At 39.0% G+C, this 17,779-nt stretch overlaps 1 protein-coding gene across 1 annotated transcript in view; it reads right to left on the bottom strand.

Annotated features, from left to right (window-relative positions):
* The window catches only part of LOC118844835 (cholesterol 24-hydroxylase), a 63,333-nt gene that overhangs the window by 3,133 nt on the left and 42,421 nt on the right, over positions 1–17,779 (bottom strand). The window contains exons 10-14 of the mRNA XM_036752828.1: positions 17,453–17,525; positions 15,626–15,710; positions 10,434–10,544; positions 8,792–8,880; positions 252–318 (exon numbers count right to left, since the gene is read on the bottom strand). Coding sequence (XP_036608723.1) covers positions 252–318; positions 8,792–8,880; positions 10,434–10,544; positions 15,626–15,710; positions 17,453–17,525 — 425 coding nt within the window. The remainder of the gene's footprint in view (positions 1–251; positions 319–8,791; positions 8,881–10,433; positions 10,545–15,625; positions 15,711–17,452; positions 17,526–17,779) is intronic.

The raw sequence follows: 17,779 nt of genomic DNA, 5'->3' as shown, positions 1-17,779 counted from the left end.
CAAATATTTTCTCATTTGATTTTCACAGAAGTCCAGGAGGTAGGTGCTGCCATTGTTATTCCAATCTTACAGTTGAGGTAACTGAGGCAAACAGAGATTAAATGACTTCTTCAGGGTCACATAGCTAATAAACGTCTGAAGATGGATTTGTACTCGGGTCTTCCTAACTCCAGGTCCAGAATTCTATTCATGTACCATACGGATGCCTAACTGTTTTGGAGGTATGGTGGTAAATGACAGTCATTTGTTACCTGTGAAAAGTATTGTCCAATGCAGGATCTTGGCCCCAACGAAAACGGAAAGTAAGTAAAATTTGGCCTATAAAAGGAAAAGATGGTTAACCACAAAATTGAAAGTGGAGGCCTCTCAGACTTAGTTCTGAAAAGAGCACGGTGAAAAACTTGAAGGTTAGGACAGTGCCCCCACTACCCCAGGAGCAGAGCCCAACTTTAACATAAAGTCCTAAATCAAGAAATAGGGCAATGAGCAAACAACAATAACAGACCTGACCATAAAAACCTACTGTGGTGCCAGGGAAGATCAAAACACAAACTCAGAAGAAGACAATGAAGTCAAAACAGCTACAAGCAAAGCCTCAAAGAAAAAAATGTGAATTGTACATAAGCCTAACAAGAATTCCTGAAAGAGCTCAAAAAAGATTTTAAAAATCAAATAACATAGGAAGAGGAAAAAGTGGGTAAAGAAATGAAAGCAAAGGAAGAAAATTATGAAAAGACAAGTGATAGTTTGATAAAAAGAGGCACATAAAATACTGAAGAAAATAACACCTTAAAAAAAGAGAGCTGACCAAATAGAAAAAGAGACACAAAAATTCACTGATGAAAATAATTACTTGAAAATTGGAATTAGGCAAGTGGAAGCTAATGACTCCAAAAGACATTAAGAAACAATAAAACAAAGTCAAATGAATAAAAAAAAAGAAAATGTGGAAAAACAACTGACCTGGAAAATGGATAATTTAAGAGTTATTATATTAAGAATTAAGAAGAGATAGTTAAAGAATTATTAGATTACCTGATATTTCAAGAAATTATGAAGGAAAGCTGCCCTTATATCCAAGAACCAGAGGCAAAATAGAAATTGAAAAATTTATGAATCACCACCTGAAAGAGATCTCAAAATGAAAACTCCCAGGAATATTATAGCCAAATCCCAGAGTTCCCAGATCAATGAGAAAATACCTCAAGCAGTAAGACAGAAACCCTTCAAATACTGCGGAACCACAGTCAGGACCACACAAGATTTAGCAGCTACCTTGTTAAAGGAGCAAAAGGCTTGGAATATGATATTCTGGAAGACAAAAAAGCTGAGAGTACAACCAAGAATAAACTAACTAGCAAAAGTGGGTATAATCCTTCAAGGAAAAAATTTAATGAAATAGAGAACTTTCAAGCATTTTTGATGAAAAGACCAGAGCTGAATAGAAAATCTGACTTTAAAATACAAGACTCAAGAGAAGCATAAAAAAGTAAATATGAAAGAGAAATCATAATGGACTCAGTAAGTTTAAACTGTGTGTCTTTCTATATAGGAAGATAATACATGTATCTTCTAAGAGCTTTATCAGTATTAGGGCAGTTAGAAGGATTCTACATAGAGAGAAGGTGGGGGAGTGAGTCAATTATGTTGGGATGATGTAAAAAAATGAATAGGTGAGGAAAAAGATGCCCTGGGAAAAGGGGGAAAAGAGAGGAATAGGGAAAAAAGAAGTACACAAGGAGGAGCTTTTACTGTGGAGGGGAAAATGGTAGGGGTGGGCAGTAATGCTGGAACCCCACTCACATCTAAACTGGTTCAAGAAAGGAAGAAAAAATATACACGCGCACACACACACACACACACGCGTGCACACACACACACACACACACACACACACACACACATTTTATTGTTAATAGAAATTTATTTTACCTAGCAGAGAAGTAGCACTGGGAAGGAGATAAGAGAAGTGGGGGAGGGGTGTGTGATAACAAAGGAGGGCAGATAAAGGAAGGAACTGGTCAGAAGCAAAACAGGTTTTAGAAGAGGGACAGGATAAAAAAAGAGAAAAGGCTAAATAGAAGAAAATAGGATGGAGGGAAGTACACAGTAATCATAACTGGGAATGGGAATGGGATGAACTCACTCCTAAAATAAAAGTGGATAACAGAATAGATTAGAAACCAGAATTCAACAATATGAAACAGAGAGATACACACAGAGTCAAAACAAGGGGCTGGAGCAGAATCTATTATGTTTCAGCTGAAGTAAAAAAGGCAGGGGTAGCAATCATGATCTCAGACAAAGCAAAAGCAAAAATAAATCTAACTAAAAGAGATAAGCAGGAAAACTATATCTTGCTGTAAAAGGAACCACAGACAAGTAATATCAGTACTAAACATATATGCACCAAATGGCATAGTATCCAAATTCTTAAATGAAAAGTTAAATGAATTACAAGAGGAAATAGACAGCAAAAGTATACTAGTGGGAAACCTCAATTTCCCCCTCTCAGAGCTACATAAATCTAACTATAAAATAAACAAGAAAGAAGTGAAGTAGATGAATAGAATTTTAGAAAAGTTAGCAAACAAGTGAGCCTCTGGAGAAACCTTTGGAGAAAACGGAACGGGAATAGAAAGGAATATACTTTTTTTCATCTATATATGGCACCTTCACAGCAACTGACCATGTATCAAGGTATAAAAACCTCACAAACAAATGCAGAAAAACAGAAATATTAAATTCCCCTTTTAGACTATAATGCAATAAAAATTACATGTATTAAGGGGCCATAGAAGCATAGATTAAAAGCTAATTAGAAATTAAATAATATAATTCTAAAGAACTAGTAGGTCAAAGAACAAATCATAGAAATAATCAATGATTTCATTAAAGAGAATGACAATAATGAGACAACATTTCAAAATTTGTAGGATGTAACCAAAGCAGCTCTTAGGGAAACAGTTATATATCTAAATGCACACATCAATAAAAGAGAGAAAGAACAAATCAATGAATTTGGCATGCAACTAAAAAAATTAGCAAAGAACAAATGAAAACATCCCAATTAAACACCAAAATGGAAATCCTGAAAAAATCAAAGAAAGATGAATAAAACTGAGAATAAACAAAAAATTGAACTTATAAATACAATCAGAGCTGGTTTTATGAAAAAACAATAATAGATAAACCATTGGTTCAATTGATTAAAAAAAAGAAAGAAGAAAACCAAATTACTAGTACCAAAAATGAAAAGGGTGAATGCACCATCAATAAAAATGAAATTGAAGTAATTATTAGGAGTTATTTTGCCCAATTATATGCTAGTAAAACTGATAATCTAAGTGAAATGGCTGAATATTTACAAAAATATGAACTGCCCAGATTATCAGAAGAGGAAGTAGAATACTTAAATAACCCTACCTTAGAAAAAGAAATTGAACAAGCCATCAAGGAGCTCCCTAAGAAAAATGTCCATGCCCAGATGGATTTGCAAGTGAATTCTACCAAACATTTAAGGAACAATTAATCCCAATACTATACAAAACTATTTGAAAAATAGGTAAAGAAGGAGTACTATCAAATTCCTTTTAAGACATAAATATATTGCTGATACCCAAATCAGAGAGAGCAAAAACAGAGAAAGAAAACTATAGACCAATTTCCTTAATGTATACTGATGTAAAAAAATGTAAATAAAATACTATCAAGGAGATTACAGCAATATATCACAAAGATCATATACTATGACCAAGTGAGATTTATATCAGGAATGCAGGGCTGATTCAATATTAGGAAAATGATCAATATCACTGACCATAACAACAACAGAACAACAAAAATTATAGGATTATCTCAACAGATGCAGAAAAAGTCTTTGACAAAATATAACACTCATTTCTATTAAAACCACTAGAAAATATAAGAATCAATGGAACCTTTCTTAAAATGATTAGTAGTATCTACCTAAAACCAAAAGCAAGCATTATCTGTAATGGGGATAAACTTGAGGCCTTCCCAGTAAGATGAGGAGTGAAGCAAGGATGTCCATTATCACCACTGTTATTCAATATTGTACTAGAAATGTTAGCTATGGCAATAAGACGAGAAAAAGAAATTGAAGGAATAAAAATAGGCAATGAGGAAACAAAACTATTGCTCTTTGCAGACTGTATGATGGTGTACTTAGAAGACCTTAGAGAATCAACTAAAAAACTAGTTGAAACAATTATCAACTTCAGCAAAGTGGTAGGATTTAAAATAAACCCACATAAATCATTAGCATTTCTATAATTACCAACAAAGTCCAATAGGAAGATATAGAAAGAGAAATTTAAAATAGTTGCAGACAATATAAAACACTTGGGAGTCTATCTTCCAAGACAAACCCAGGAATTATATGAACACAGTTACAAAACAACTTTCACAAATACACAAAAAGACAGATCTAAACAACTGGAGAAATATTCATTGCTCATGGGTAGACAAAGTTAATAAAATAAAAATTATAATTCTACCTAAATTTGTTTATTGATTTAGCTTCATACCAATCAAACTATCAAAAATTCTTTTATAGAGCTAGAAAAAGTGGTAACAAAACTCACTGGGAAAAACAAAAATCAGTGAAAAAAAAATGTTAAGGAAGGTGGACCAGCAGTTCCAGATTTCAAACTATATTACAAAGCAGTAATTATCAAAACAACCTGGTACTGGCTAAGAAATAGAGCTATGGATCAGTGGAATAGATTAGGTATACAATAGACAGTAGTATTTGACCATCATAATCTAGTGTTTGATAAACCAAAAGATGTTTATTGTTGTTCATTCTATGTCTCAGACGACCAACGACATCATGGAGTGCTGGGTTGACTTGCATGTGAATCGGATGTCAGTGAGACAGTGTTCCACAAAGTTGTCAGCCTCACTCTCTCTTCCAGAGTCACTGAAGTCCAGTGGCAAGACAAGAGACAAGATGACGAGTAGTGGTCCAGGACACCGTGTATAACCTTGGCATTTTTTTGTCTGACCAAGTTCTAACCACTTCACAGCACCTACTTCAGCTGCCTTCCTGGCCACTGGAACACATTGTTCTCATCTGCCCATTCCACCACAGAAAATCTTCACATGCTTGGGTTAGATATCCCCTAACTCATCAATGGGTTTGAGGCCTGTCAGTTATCCTCAACCTAGTTTAGCCCATCTGCTGAGATGGTTTATCAAGATGTTGCTGCAGCGCATGCTACAGCTTCTTAGAGCCACAGGTGAGAGTTGGGTGAATGGTGGACACCAAAGGTAGATGAGTAGCCCTAGAAGAGGTTCAGCAAGCCCTCACGCCAGGGGTACTAGTCCTCTGGGAACACCCCATACTCTTCAAAAGATTAAAGCTTTTGAGGTAAGAATTCAACATTTGACAAAAATTGCCGGTAAAACTGGAAAATATTTTGGCAGAAACTAGGCATAGACCAAAGGCAGCTAGATAGATGGCTCAGTGGATAGAGTGTTGGACCTGGAGTCATAGAGAACTGAGTTCAAATCTGTCCTCAGACACTTACTAGCTGTGTGACCCTGGGCAAGTCACTTAACTCTGTTTGCTTTAATCTACTGGAGAAAGAAACTACTCCAGTATCTTTGTAAAGAAAACCCCATGGACAATATGGGATCATGAAAAGTCAGACAAGACTAAACCACTGAGCAACAGGCATAGATAAACATCTCAAACCATATACCAAGATAAGTAAAATAGATAAATTATTTAGACATAAAGAGTGAGATAAGTAAATTAAGGGACCATGGAAAAATGTACCTGTCAGATCTACGGATAAAGGAAGAATTTATGACAAAACAAGAAATAGAGAAGATTACAGAAAGTAAAATAGATAGTTTTGATTATATGAAGTTAAAAGGCTTTTGCATAAACAAAACTAATGCAAGCCAAAATTAGAAGGAAATTGGGGGGGTGAAATTTGTAAAGGTTTCAAGGTTCATTTCTCAAACATATGGAGAACTGAGCCAAATTTATAAAAATAAGAACCATTCCTTGGTTGATAAATGGCTAGAGTAGTTTTCAGACAAAGAAATCAAATCCATCAATAGTCACATGAAAAAAAATGTTTTAAATCACTACTTATTAGAGAAATGCAAATCAAAACAACTCAGAGGTACCACCTCACACCTATCAGATTGGTTAACATGAAAAAATAGGAAAATGACAAATATTGCAGAAGATATGGAAAAATTGGGATACTAATGCAGTGCTGGTGGAGTTGTGAACTAGTCCAACTATTCCGAAGAACAATTTGGAGCTGTCCCTAAAGGGCTATAAAACTGCACATACCCTTTGATCCAGCAATACTACTACTAAGTCTGTATCCCAAAGAAATCAAAGAAAAGAAAAACATTTATAGCAGCTTTTTTGTGGTGGCAAAGAATTGGAAATTGAGGGGATGCCCATCTATTGGGGAATGGCTAAACAAGTTGTGGTATGTGAATGTGATGATATACTGCTATAAAAAATGATGAATAGGATGGTTTCAGAAAAAAAACCTAGGAAGATTTATATGAGCTAATGCAAAGTGAAGTGAGAAGAACCAATAGAACATCGTACACAGTAACAGCACCATTGTAAAGATGATCAATTAGAAAGTCTGATCAAGACAGTGATCCAAGACACAGAACCCATGATGAAAAATGCTATCCACCTCTAAATTTTTAAAATTTATTTTACCAGAACACAAATACAGAATAGAGAACAGAAACAAAAACATATCATAGACTTAAATACTGAAACTTAAATACAAAGTAAGAAAGGAAAAAAAGCATGTCATGCGCATAGCAGAACATAAGAGAGGACTCAAAATATGTAACAATAAATTTTCATTTCAAGAAAACCTGTGTGATAACTGATGAACTCTGAAAGAAGACTGAAGCATACTTTTGTTTACTTTATTTTTATTGTTTTCTTTTGTTTGTATTTTCTTTTGTAACATGGCTAACATGGAAATATGTCTGGCATGATTTCACATGTATAAGTAAAATCAAAGTGCTCTCCTCAAAGAGCAGGGAGGGACTGGGAGGAGAGAGATAATTTGAAACTTAAAAAATTTTTAAACGATTATTAAATTTTTTACATGTAATTAGGAAATATTTAACAAAATAAATAAAATAAATGTTTAAAAGTTACAAGTGACCTAATTATTGTTAAATATCAATCAATAAACATTTATTAAGTGCCTACTATGTGCAGGACAGGATACAAACAGGGGCAAAAGATAGGGACTACCCTCAAGAAACCTAAAATCTAATGTTATAAATAATAAATGTAATACATTTTTCTCAATCTTTCTCCTGCTTGGTCTTTCTGCAGTATTTGTCCATACTAACCAACTTTTCTTCCTGGATACTCTTTTTTCTGGGTTTTTATGAAATTGCTCTTTCTTGGGCCTTCCTCTATCTGCTGCTCCTCAGTTTTCTTCTCTAGATCATTATCCACATGTACCCTAACTGTGGGTATGATCCAGGACTCTAACTTAGACCCACTTCTACATAATTATAGAAATGTGTGTATGTGTGTATGTATGTATGTAGGTATGTGTGTATTCTCTCTCTTGTGACCTAATCAGCTTCCGAGGGTTATATCACCATCTCTATTCCCTATGATTCCCACATCTCTGTATTTCATCGCTAGTCTCACTCCTGAGCTCCAGACTCACATTATGAACTGCTTATTAAACATTTCCAACTGGATGTCTGGATGTAAACATCTCAAACTCAACTTGTCCAAAATAAAACTCATTATTTTTGCCCCTAAAACCAAACCTTCTTATGAACTTCCCTAAGATTGGCAAGGTTACTACCATTGTTCCAGTTCCCCAGGTTTGAAACTTAAGTGACTTCTCACTCTCCTTCACTACCCACGTCCAGATAATTGCCAAGTCTTCCCAATTGTACCTTCCCAACATCTCTTACATCTGTCTTCTTTTTTTCTAATACATTCAAGCCCTCATCACCTCTTATATGGACTATTAAAATAGCCTCCTAATTGGCATCCTTGCCCCAAGTCTCTCCCCAATACATCCTAACATCGCGGTCAAATCAATATTCCTAGATAAGTCTGACCACGTCATTCTTAAGCTCAATAAACTCTAGTGATTCCCTATTACTTCTAGGATTATATACATACTTTTCTATTCAGCCCTTCACATAAATGAGAGTGAGAGAGAGAGAGAGAGAGAGAGAGAGAGAGAGACAGAGAGAGACAGAGAGAGAGAAATGGAGAGGGAGAGAGAGGGGAGGGGTAGAATTATCAGAGGGATAAGTTACTGGAGGATATGGGAAGGCATAGGATAGAGGGCATGGGTAGAGGTTTGTCCCTTGCATGGAAAAAGCCATATCATCCTTTGAGTTTTCCTTTTTCTTTCTATTTATTTTCTCTCTCCTCCCCCTACCTTTCCAAAAAAATAAGAAAAAGAAGCCTTCATGGAAGAAGGGACACTTTAGCTGAGCAGACAATGATGGGAGAGGGGCTCATTACAGAAGTGAAGAGAATGTGGAGTGGTGAGGACAAGATGGGAGGATGGAGAGGAGTACAGTTTGGCTGAACATGGAGTACATCGAAGGAGGTAAGACTGGAAAGGTAAATCTGCCCCCTCTGAAATCCAATTACAACGGCTTTCCAAGTCGCACAAAAGTTTGCTTTATATCATGTCACTGCCCAATAGGTAAGAGTCAAGTGAAATCATGCCTTCTTTCAAAAAGGTTTCTTTTCTTAACGATGTTAAAATGTACTTACTTGAAAGCTCCAGGACTGAATCGGTCTGGATTAAAAGTCAAGGGATCCTCAAAGTACATCTCCATCCTGCCCATTACATAGGTACTGAACTGTGGACAAAACAAGTGGTCTCGGTTACGTCCTGTTCACAGGCACACACAGCCCCGCTACAATGAAATCACCATCAGAACAAAAACTTCCCCAGTGGACCCCATCATAGTCAAAAGATAGGCTAAATCTTAATGGGGTCTGATGTCTCTCTCTAAACAAAAATCTCTTTAGGCATTGGGACATATGGGCTGTCTCTGAGAGAAGCCAGAAAGCCATTAGCTAGAACTTGGAAATCTATTCACTATCTAAAGTTTCCCTCCCTAGCAAGGACCTGTTGTTGTTCATTCATGTCTGACTCTTCATGATCCCATTTGGGGTTTTTCTTGACAAAGATACTGGAGTGGTTGGCCATTTCTTTCTCCAGTTCATTTTCCCAATGAAGAAATGGAGGCAAACAGGGTCACACAGCTACTAAGTGTCTGAGGCTGGATTTGAACTCAGGTCTTCCTGGCTCCAAGTCTGGCACTGTATCCCCTGTGCCACCTAGATGCCCAACAAAGACTTACTTTGGAATAATTCTAGCAAGTTACCAACAGCATGATTCCAAAGGGTTTAGAGAGCACCCCATCACTTAGCCTGCTACTTATGCTGACCAAAGTTCTTCCAGTTGACATTCATTACTTCTGGTTAAGGCTCATAGATCAATCACAGAACCATAGAATGTCAAAGCTGAAAGGCACTTCAGAATCAATGAACGAATGTCAGATGGAATCTTGGAGGTCACTGTGGTTTAGCAGAAAGTGGTCTGGCTCTAGAATCAGAGGACCTGGGTTCAAATCCCTCCCTGACATATACTACCCATATGACTTTGGACAAGGTGCTTAATCTTCCTTTTCCTCAGTTCTAAGGGGCCTTCCAACTCTAGATCTATGATCCCGGGTCCTAGGTGGGGAGGGGCAGGCAGGATTGAGTACATTGGTCGCTTGAGAGTGAGACAAGGTCACCAAACGAGTGCTGATAAGTATATAAGATAGTCGATTTGGTATATGAGAGACAATGCCACAGAAAGAGCATTAACCTGAAAGTCAATAACCTAGCCCTGCCTTGTCCTTTATTCTTCTCTTCTCTTGGCTTCAGCACCCTTATCTGTAAAATGAAAAAGCTGAACTAGATATTCTCCAAGGTTCCCTCAAGATCAGATATTCTCTGTTGTAGAATTGTAAGGCCTCTTCCCCCTCTGACTATTCTCTGGAAAGTGCCGTCTACACTAGAAAATGCCTCATAAAAGCAAGACAGTAGCATTTCTAAAAAGGGAGGTGAGAGGTCATAGAAAATCCATTTGAATCTCTCCTTGCCACTCCAAGTTCACCCTGGTTGACAGCAGTATCTGATCTGCATGTTACTTTTTAAAGGTGAGCCTTTGGGAAATGCAGTGCCCCAAGGAGACTCCCATTTCCCAAGGAAGCATCAGGACCCAGCACCTAACATGGAGTTACTGGCACTTTGTAAATTTGGTACCTTCTTTTCCTTTCTTTACTACCATGTACCCCGACCCAAATCTTCTACACTGCCAAGCTTACCCTGACAGCCAGTTACGAAAAGAAAGACATACGAATAACGAGGTGCATCCTGGAATGAGAACGCCATCAAACACAGTGTCTTTCTCCAGCCTCCGCACAGTTCCTGTGACAGGAGGATATATCCTAAGAATTTCTTTGAGAACCTAGAGAAATATATTAGGAGGGCAATTAGTCCTCTCTACAGAAAAACACAAACAAGAAGGAAACAAAATCACATAATTTTGAGTCTCCTCTGTCCCAACTTTCATATCAAACCAGTTGCCAGGTTCTGCCCTTTCTAATTTTATAACCTCTTTCTCATTAGCATGCTGGATTTGGAGTCAGGAAGTCCTGTGTTTGAATCCTGACCCAGAGGCTTACTTACTGTGTGATCTTGGACAAGACATTTAACCTCTCTGGGCCTCAGTTTCCCCACTTGTAAAATAAGGAAGTTGAACTTAATGACCTTAAAGTTCCCTTTTAGCCCTAAATTTATTGTCCCATGAGCCTCTTCTCTAAGGCCACTGGACATCAGTCTAACCCAATTAGCCCCACCTGAACAATTTTAACAACCTCCTAACCAGCCCATCCTGCTTCCATTCTCTGCCCCTTCCAGATCATCCATCATACACTGCCAGTCTCATCTTCGTCATTCATGAAAACAGTTTTAGACTTGCCCACAGTCACACTGCCACCAAGTGTAAGAGAAAAGAGTAAATTATTCTTTTCAGTATATCACACTTCCTTGTGGTATTTTGTTGTTGTTGAGTAGTTCACATCCAACTCTTTGTGCCTCCATTTGGGGTTTTCTTAGCAAAGATACTGGAGTGGTTCATCATTTCCTTCTCCAGCTCATTTTACAGATGAGGAAACTGAGGCAAAATGGGGTTAAGTGAGTTGCCCAGGGCCACACAGCTAGCAAGTATCTGAGGCCAGATTTGAACTCAGGAAGAGGAGTCTTCCTAACTCCAGTGCTCTATCCACTGAGCCACCCACCTTCCCCTGTAATGGTGTTGCAGCTATCAATTTTTCCCTCCTACTAGACTACACGTTCTATAAGGACAGGACTCACTCCACGATATCACATAGCAAAAAGAGGTCTGGCTCAAGTAAGCACACTTGTTTCAAATCTTGGCAAACAAATGACCAGTTTTATGATGAATTCCATAGGATTGCAGATTTAGAGAAGGGGTCTTAGAGTCCATTTAGTTCAAGTTCCTCATTTTACAGAGAAGGAAGCTGACGCTTGAAAAGATTAATTGCATTGCCCAAGGTCATATAGATAATGAGTCTTTCCCCCTGCCACCCTCCCCTCTTCCTAACTCCGCTATTACTGTCAAGGGCACCACCATTCCCCCAGCCATCCAGGCTTGAAACCAAGGTGTCATGTCAACTCTTCACTCTTTCAACCCACAGATCCAATTGGTTGCCAAGTGTTACCAATTCTCCCTTCAGAACTTCTCTTGCACATTGTCCTTTCTCTCTTGATGCTGCCACCACCCTGGTACAGGCCCTTCTCACCTCTCACCTGGACTATCTTAAAAGTCTTCTAGTTGGTCCATCTGCACCAGCTTTCTCCTTACTCTAGTCTGTCCTCCCTTCATCGGTCAAATTAGTCTTTCAGAAGTGCAGGACTGACTGTGCCATCTTCCTATTCAAGAAACTTCCAGGACTTCCAATTATCTTTGGAATCAAAAATAAAATCCTGTTTGGCTTTTAAGGCCTTTCATAATCTGGACCCTTCTGCCTTCCCAGTCCACTTCCAATCTACTCTTCTCCATGTACTCTTCAGTTCAGTAACACTGGTCTCCTTGCTATTTCTGGCACAAAACAGTCTATTTCCTGACTCCGGGCATTTTCACTGGCTGTGCCCTATGCCTGGAATTCTTTCCTCCTCACCTTCATCTTCAGGTTCCCTGACTTCCTTCAAGTCTGAGCTATACACTCCCCTTCTACAAGAAGCCTTTGCCCTTAATGCTAATGCCTTGCCTTTGTGATTACATCCAATTCATCCTGTATATACCTTATGTGGACATCTCTCCCCCATTGGACTATGAGCCCCTTGAAAGCAGAGACTTCTTTGCCTTTCTGTGTATCCTCAGCCCTTAGGACAGTGTCTGGCACACAGTAGATGCTTAATAAATGCTTGTTCACCATATTTGTCATTGTCCGTTCTTGGAATTATGCTTGGTCATTGACACTTCTCCTACACTTTCCCAAGCAACCTATTATTCCCACCCCCCAGTTAATAATATTTTATTTTTTCCAATTACAAGGAAAGATAGTTTTCAACATTCACTTTTAAAAGATTTGCAGTTCCAAATTTTTTTCTCCCTTCCATCTCCCCCTCCCCAAGGCAGCAAGCAATCCGATATAGGCTATACAAGTGCAATCATATTAAACACTTTTCCACATTAGTCATGCTGTGAAAGAAGAACCAGGACAAAAGAGAAAAACATGGGAAAAAAACAAAAATAAATAAGAGAAAATAGCATGCTCTGCTCTGCATTCAGATTCCAGAGTTCTTTCTCTGGATGTGGATGGGATTTTCCATCGTGAGTCTTTTGGAATTATCTTAGATCCTTGCATTGCTGAGAGGAGCTAAATTTATCAAAGCTGGTCATTGCACAATGTGGCTGTTACCATGTACAATGTTCTCCTGGTTCTGCTCAGTTCACTCAATATCAGTTCATGTAAACCTTTCCAGGTTTTTCTGAAATCCACCTACTCATCATTTCTTATAGCACAATAGTATTACATCACAATCATGTACCACAACTTGTTCAGCCATTCTCCAATTGATGGGCATCCCCTCAAATTCCAATTCTTTGCCACCACAAAAAGAGCTGTTATAAATATTTTTGTACATGTGGATCTGTATCCCTTTTTTATGATCTCTTTGGGATACAGACCTAGTAGTAGTACTACAGTTTTAGAGCCCTTTGGGCATAGTTCCAAAGTGCTCTCCAAAATAGTTGGATCAGTTCACAATTCCACCAACAATGCATTAGTGTTCCAATTTTCCCACATTTTTCTCCAGCATTTATCATTTTCCTTTTTTGTCATATTAGTCAATCAGACAGGTGTGAGGTAGTACCTCAGAGTTGTTTTAGTTTGCATTTCTCTAACCAATAGTGATTTAGAGCCTTTTTCGTGACTATTTGTTCATATCCTTTGATCACTTATCAAGCAATCAACTACTTTTAATCCCTACCAAAGGAACAGGATCTTTCCCATGGTCCTTGCTTCCACAGGGATCACTCGTCCACAAATGAGGATGTTAGATGACAACTTTTCTATTCTGAGAGTACAAACAGGGGAAAGTGTGGAACAGGATTCGAGGCTTTGCTTTTCTGTTGAATGTCTCGAGCTTGACATTACTGCAAAGGTCTATGGATAGGCTAGACATTGCTACCCTGCAGGTCTATAAGAAATGTATTTTGCCACTGGAAACTTTGCTATCTGCAGGCAGAACAATGGAAAGCAGCAGATCCACTTGTAGTCATTATTTTAAATGTTAATTGTTCCCCAAATGTTCTAGTCACAACCCAGGCACTGAACTTTGTATCTATACCCTGTTTATTTCTCAACTTTGGGCAGCTTCACTTAACTTGTCCACTCTCATTTGATTTTTTTTTGTTTCTCCCAACTGTATAAGAAGGCTTAACCTTGCACAGTTTGAAGAAGAGATTCTTCATGGTAATAAGTTTTGCTGTCTGTGTTTGAAATGTGTCCTCTCCTACAGCTATAAGTAATAAAGAAAGCCTTGGTCAAAGTGAAATGAAAATGCAGGGAAGTAAGGAACCTTAAAGACTATTTAGTCCAAGCCTCTCATTTTACAAATGTAGAACCTGGTCTGGTGTGCAGGATGGTCAGTCTACCCCCCACTTGGGTATAATCTCAATAGGGTTCGGGAGGCCTAGCCTCCAAGAATCTGTCCTGCAAATCCATTTCTCATCTGGAAGGAGGAATCTGGAGAGGGTTAAGAACAGATGCAGCAATTCTGGAAAGCAATTGGACACGATGCTCAAAAAGTTACTAATTGCGCATAACCCAGTGATGCCCCAAGGAAAACAAAGAAAGAGGAAAGCGAGCCACATGTAAAATATATGCATGTACATATACATGTACAACAGCTCTTTTTGTGGAGGCAAAAAACTGGAAATTGAGTGGGTGCCCACCAACTGGGGAATGGCTGAATAAGTTACAGTATATGAGTGTGATGGAATATTACTTTCTGTAAGAAATAATGAAAGGGATGGTTTCAGAGAAACCCGAGAAGACTCATATGAACTGATGAACAATGAAGTGATGAGAACAATTGATACAATAAGAACACTGTGATAACACTTTGAAAGACTTAAGACCTCTGATTAACACAATGACAACCACAATTCCAGAGGACTCATTCATGATGAAACATGCTACCTCCTGACAGAGAGGCGGAATGAGACATCTATTTTTTGACATGGCCAGTGTGGGCTTTTTTTTTTGCTTGACTACGTATATTTGTTACGAGGGCTTTCTTTTTCTTTCTTTTTCAATGAGAATGAAGCAAAGGAGGGAGGGAGAGAAGGCAGATTTTGATTAATTGAAAAAAAAATTTAAATATAAATAAATATAAAGAGAATGCAGGCAGTAGGCAGGGATGTGGCAGCAATTATTTCTCTGAACCCTGGAACATAACAAGAATATACAGTGATGGGCTGGGGCAGATAAGGTAGGTAGAACATCAGGCCCCAGAGGAGGGACATGATGGCTATGGGACCACTGGGAAGGAAAGAGAACAGGAATAGTCATGACATGGATGAAAGGGGCCATGATGCAGGGATGTCAGAGGACTGTCAGAAAGAGGAAATAGAGTCCCTAGATGTTAGCTACCTCATCAGTTGTCTCTAACTTGCTGAAGAAATATAAATGCCCTAAGTACCTTCTAAGTTTCAGCACCAAGGGAAAAAGCCCTGATTGCCATGCCCTAGTTTTTACTCTGCGTTTAAATGAGGTTCTAACTGTTAACATGGGAAAGGGTTTGCTGAGTTTGGCTATCAGGTATGTAAAGTGTAGGCTCTATGATTTGTGAACTTCTAGCACATCTGGGAAAGGCAAGAATGCTCTCATTAGCTAAGGTCTCAAATCAAGGCAGAGGCCCTTACATTCCAGCTCTAATGCTGAGCCAGAATTACAACCCCCAAATTCAGGAGCTGGTTTTTTCACCACGGTGAGCAGTGTTTGTAGCTTTCTATACCTGTGAGAGGTATTGCAATTTTCCAAGGTCTTGATATTCAATGATTTTTTTGGAACCAATAACTTCATCCACCTCAGCATGAAGCCTATTGGAGAAATGAAAAAGGAAAAATAAGAAACTGTTCTCCACGAAGAAGCTTCTCCACATTCAGTTAGATTCAAATACTACCAGGGAGGCTACAGATGGGGTTTCCCGTTCAAAATGTGCAGGGCCTGGTGGCCTCTAGGGTTCTTCCCCTCTTGGAGATTCTCTAATTCTACGCCTCATATGACCTGGTATTCAGGCCTCTGACTAAACCGTTCACCCCTCCGCTGGTGAGGAGACTCAAATCCTTGTCGTAGAGAGTGAAGAAAGGAGCTGGAGATGTTTAGCCTGAAGGAAAGTAAATACAGCAAAGGAAAGATGGCTCTTCTTGTCTATTTTATTTTACTTTTTTTGGAGGAGGGTAGGCAGGGCAATTGGGGTTAAGTGACTTGCCCAAGGTCACACAGCTAGTAAGTATGTCAAGTATCTGATGCTAGATTTGAACTCAGGTCCTCCTGACTCCAGGGCTGGTGCTTTACTTACTGCACCACCTAGCTGCCCCCTGCCCCAGTCATTTAGGGATAGCAAGAGATAATAGATGACAGCCTGAGTACTGCATTAGTAGTCCAAGAATGTTAAATTATCTAAAGGAAGGCCCCTAGCATGCTGACTAGATCCTCTGTGGAGGACATGAACAAGAAATGCACAGAATGAGAAAGTATACGCATCTTTGCAATCTGTACCATGAAAGGACACTGATTAAATCATGGATGTATAAAGGAACTAAAATTTAAGTTATAAGTCAGAGGGACTGGATGTGTTGTGTTTGGTCACAGGGGGTGGAAGGAGGACCAGTGGGGTGGAGGTGAGGGGGGAGAATGGGGAGACTTACAAGGAAGCAGATTTCAGCTCCATATATGAAAAAGCTTCCTAATAATCTGAGCTATTTAAAAATGGAAAGGACTGTGCTGTGAAGCAGAAATCATAAGATCATAGACTAGAGCCAAAAGAGTCCTTAGATGCCATCTAGTCTAATCCTCTCATTGGAAACTGAGGCCAAGAGAGGTTAAATGCCCAAAATCATAAAGAAAAGCAGGATTTGAACCCAGGTCACAAAAAGGATAGCTTCCTTGTTGCCAATAATTACCTGCCACAACCCTCTCTCCCAAACCCTTAGCCCATTCCAATCCCCACAAAAAGTTCAAACTATCCATAACTTTTCCCAGTTATTTGGCGGTATCTTCTCCTTGTTCAAAACTGATCCCCCGGTGAGTTCAAAATCATGTGACCTTGTGCATGGACCACTTCTGGGGGCACTTACTCTACTTCAGCTGCTCTTCCATATTCATTTTCTTCTGTGCCACTTTCACTCTCTCATCAACAGCTATTGTCGTTCAGTTATTTTAGTCATGCCAGACTCTTGTGACCCCATTTGGGGTTTTCTTGGCAAAGATACTAGAGTGGCTTGCCCTTTTATTCTCCAGCTTATTTTACAGGTGAGGAAACTGAGGCACACAGGGTTAAGTGACTTGCCCAGGGTCACACAGCTGGTAAGTGTCTGAGGTAGCATTTGAACTCAGGTCTTCCTGACTCCGAGCCTGGCTCTCTATCTACTATGCCACCTACCTGCCCCCATCAAGAGCTGCTCAGTACTAATTTCAACAGCTCAACAAATTAGAGGAGTCAGGGAGTCCATACTCCATAGAAACCACAAATATCATATAACGCAGAATCTTTGCCAAGAATAAACGTCCTGGGTAGAGAATGCTCAAGAGACACCAAACTCAAACGCCAACGACTTACCGTTCTACTATTTCTGGATGTCGTTGTAGTTCCATTAATGCAAGTAGTATCTGATTGGAAGAGGTTTCAGCTCCTGCAACAAGAACAAAAATAGTGAAAGCAATAAGAAATAGGTAGTGTTCATATAGTGTCTCATGGTGTGCGAGGACCTTACAAATATCTGATCCTCACAACAACCCCGGGAGGTAGGCACTATTATTATCCCTATTTTGCAGATCAGGAAACTGAGGCTGGGAGCAGTTAAGTGACTTGCCCAGGGTCACACAGTCAGTAAGGGTTTATGGTGGGACTTGACTCAGGACTTCTGACTTGAGATGTGATGCTCTA

The sequence above is a fragment of the Trichosurus vulpecula genome, chromosome 3 (assembly GCF_011100635.1).
Source record: "Trichosurus vulpecula isolate mTriVul1 chromosome 3, mTriVul1.pri, whole genome shotgun sequence".
Lineage (NCBI taxonomy): Eukaryota > Metazoa > Chordata > Mammalia > Diprotodontia > Phalangeridae > Trichosurus > Trichosurus vulpecula.
This window is presented reverse-complemented; position numbering and strand designations above follow the sequence as displayed.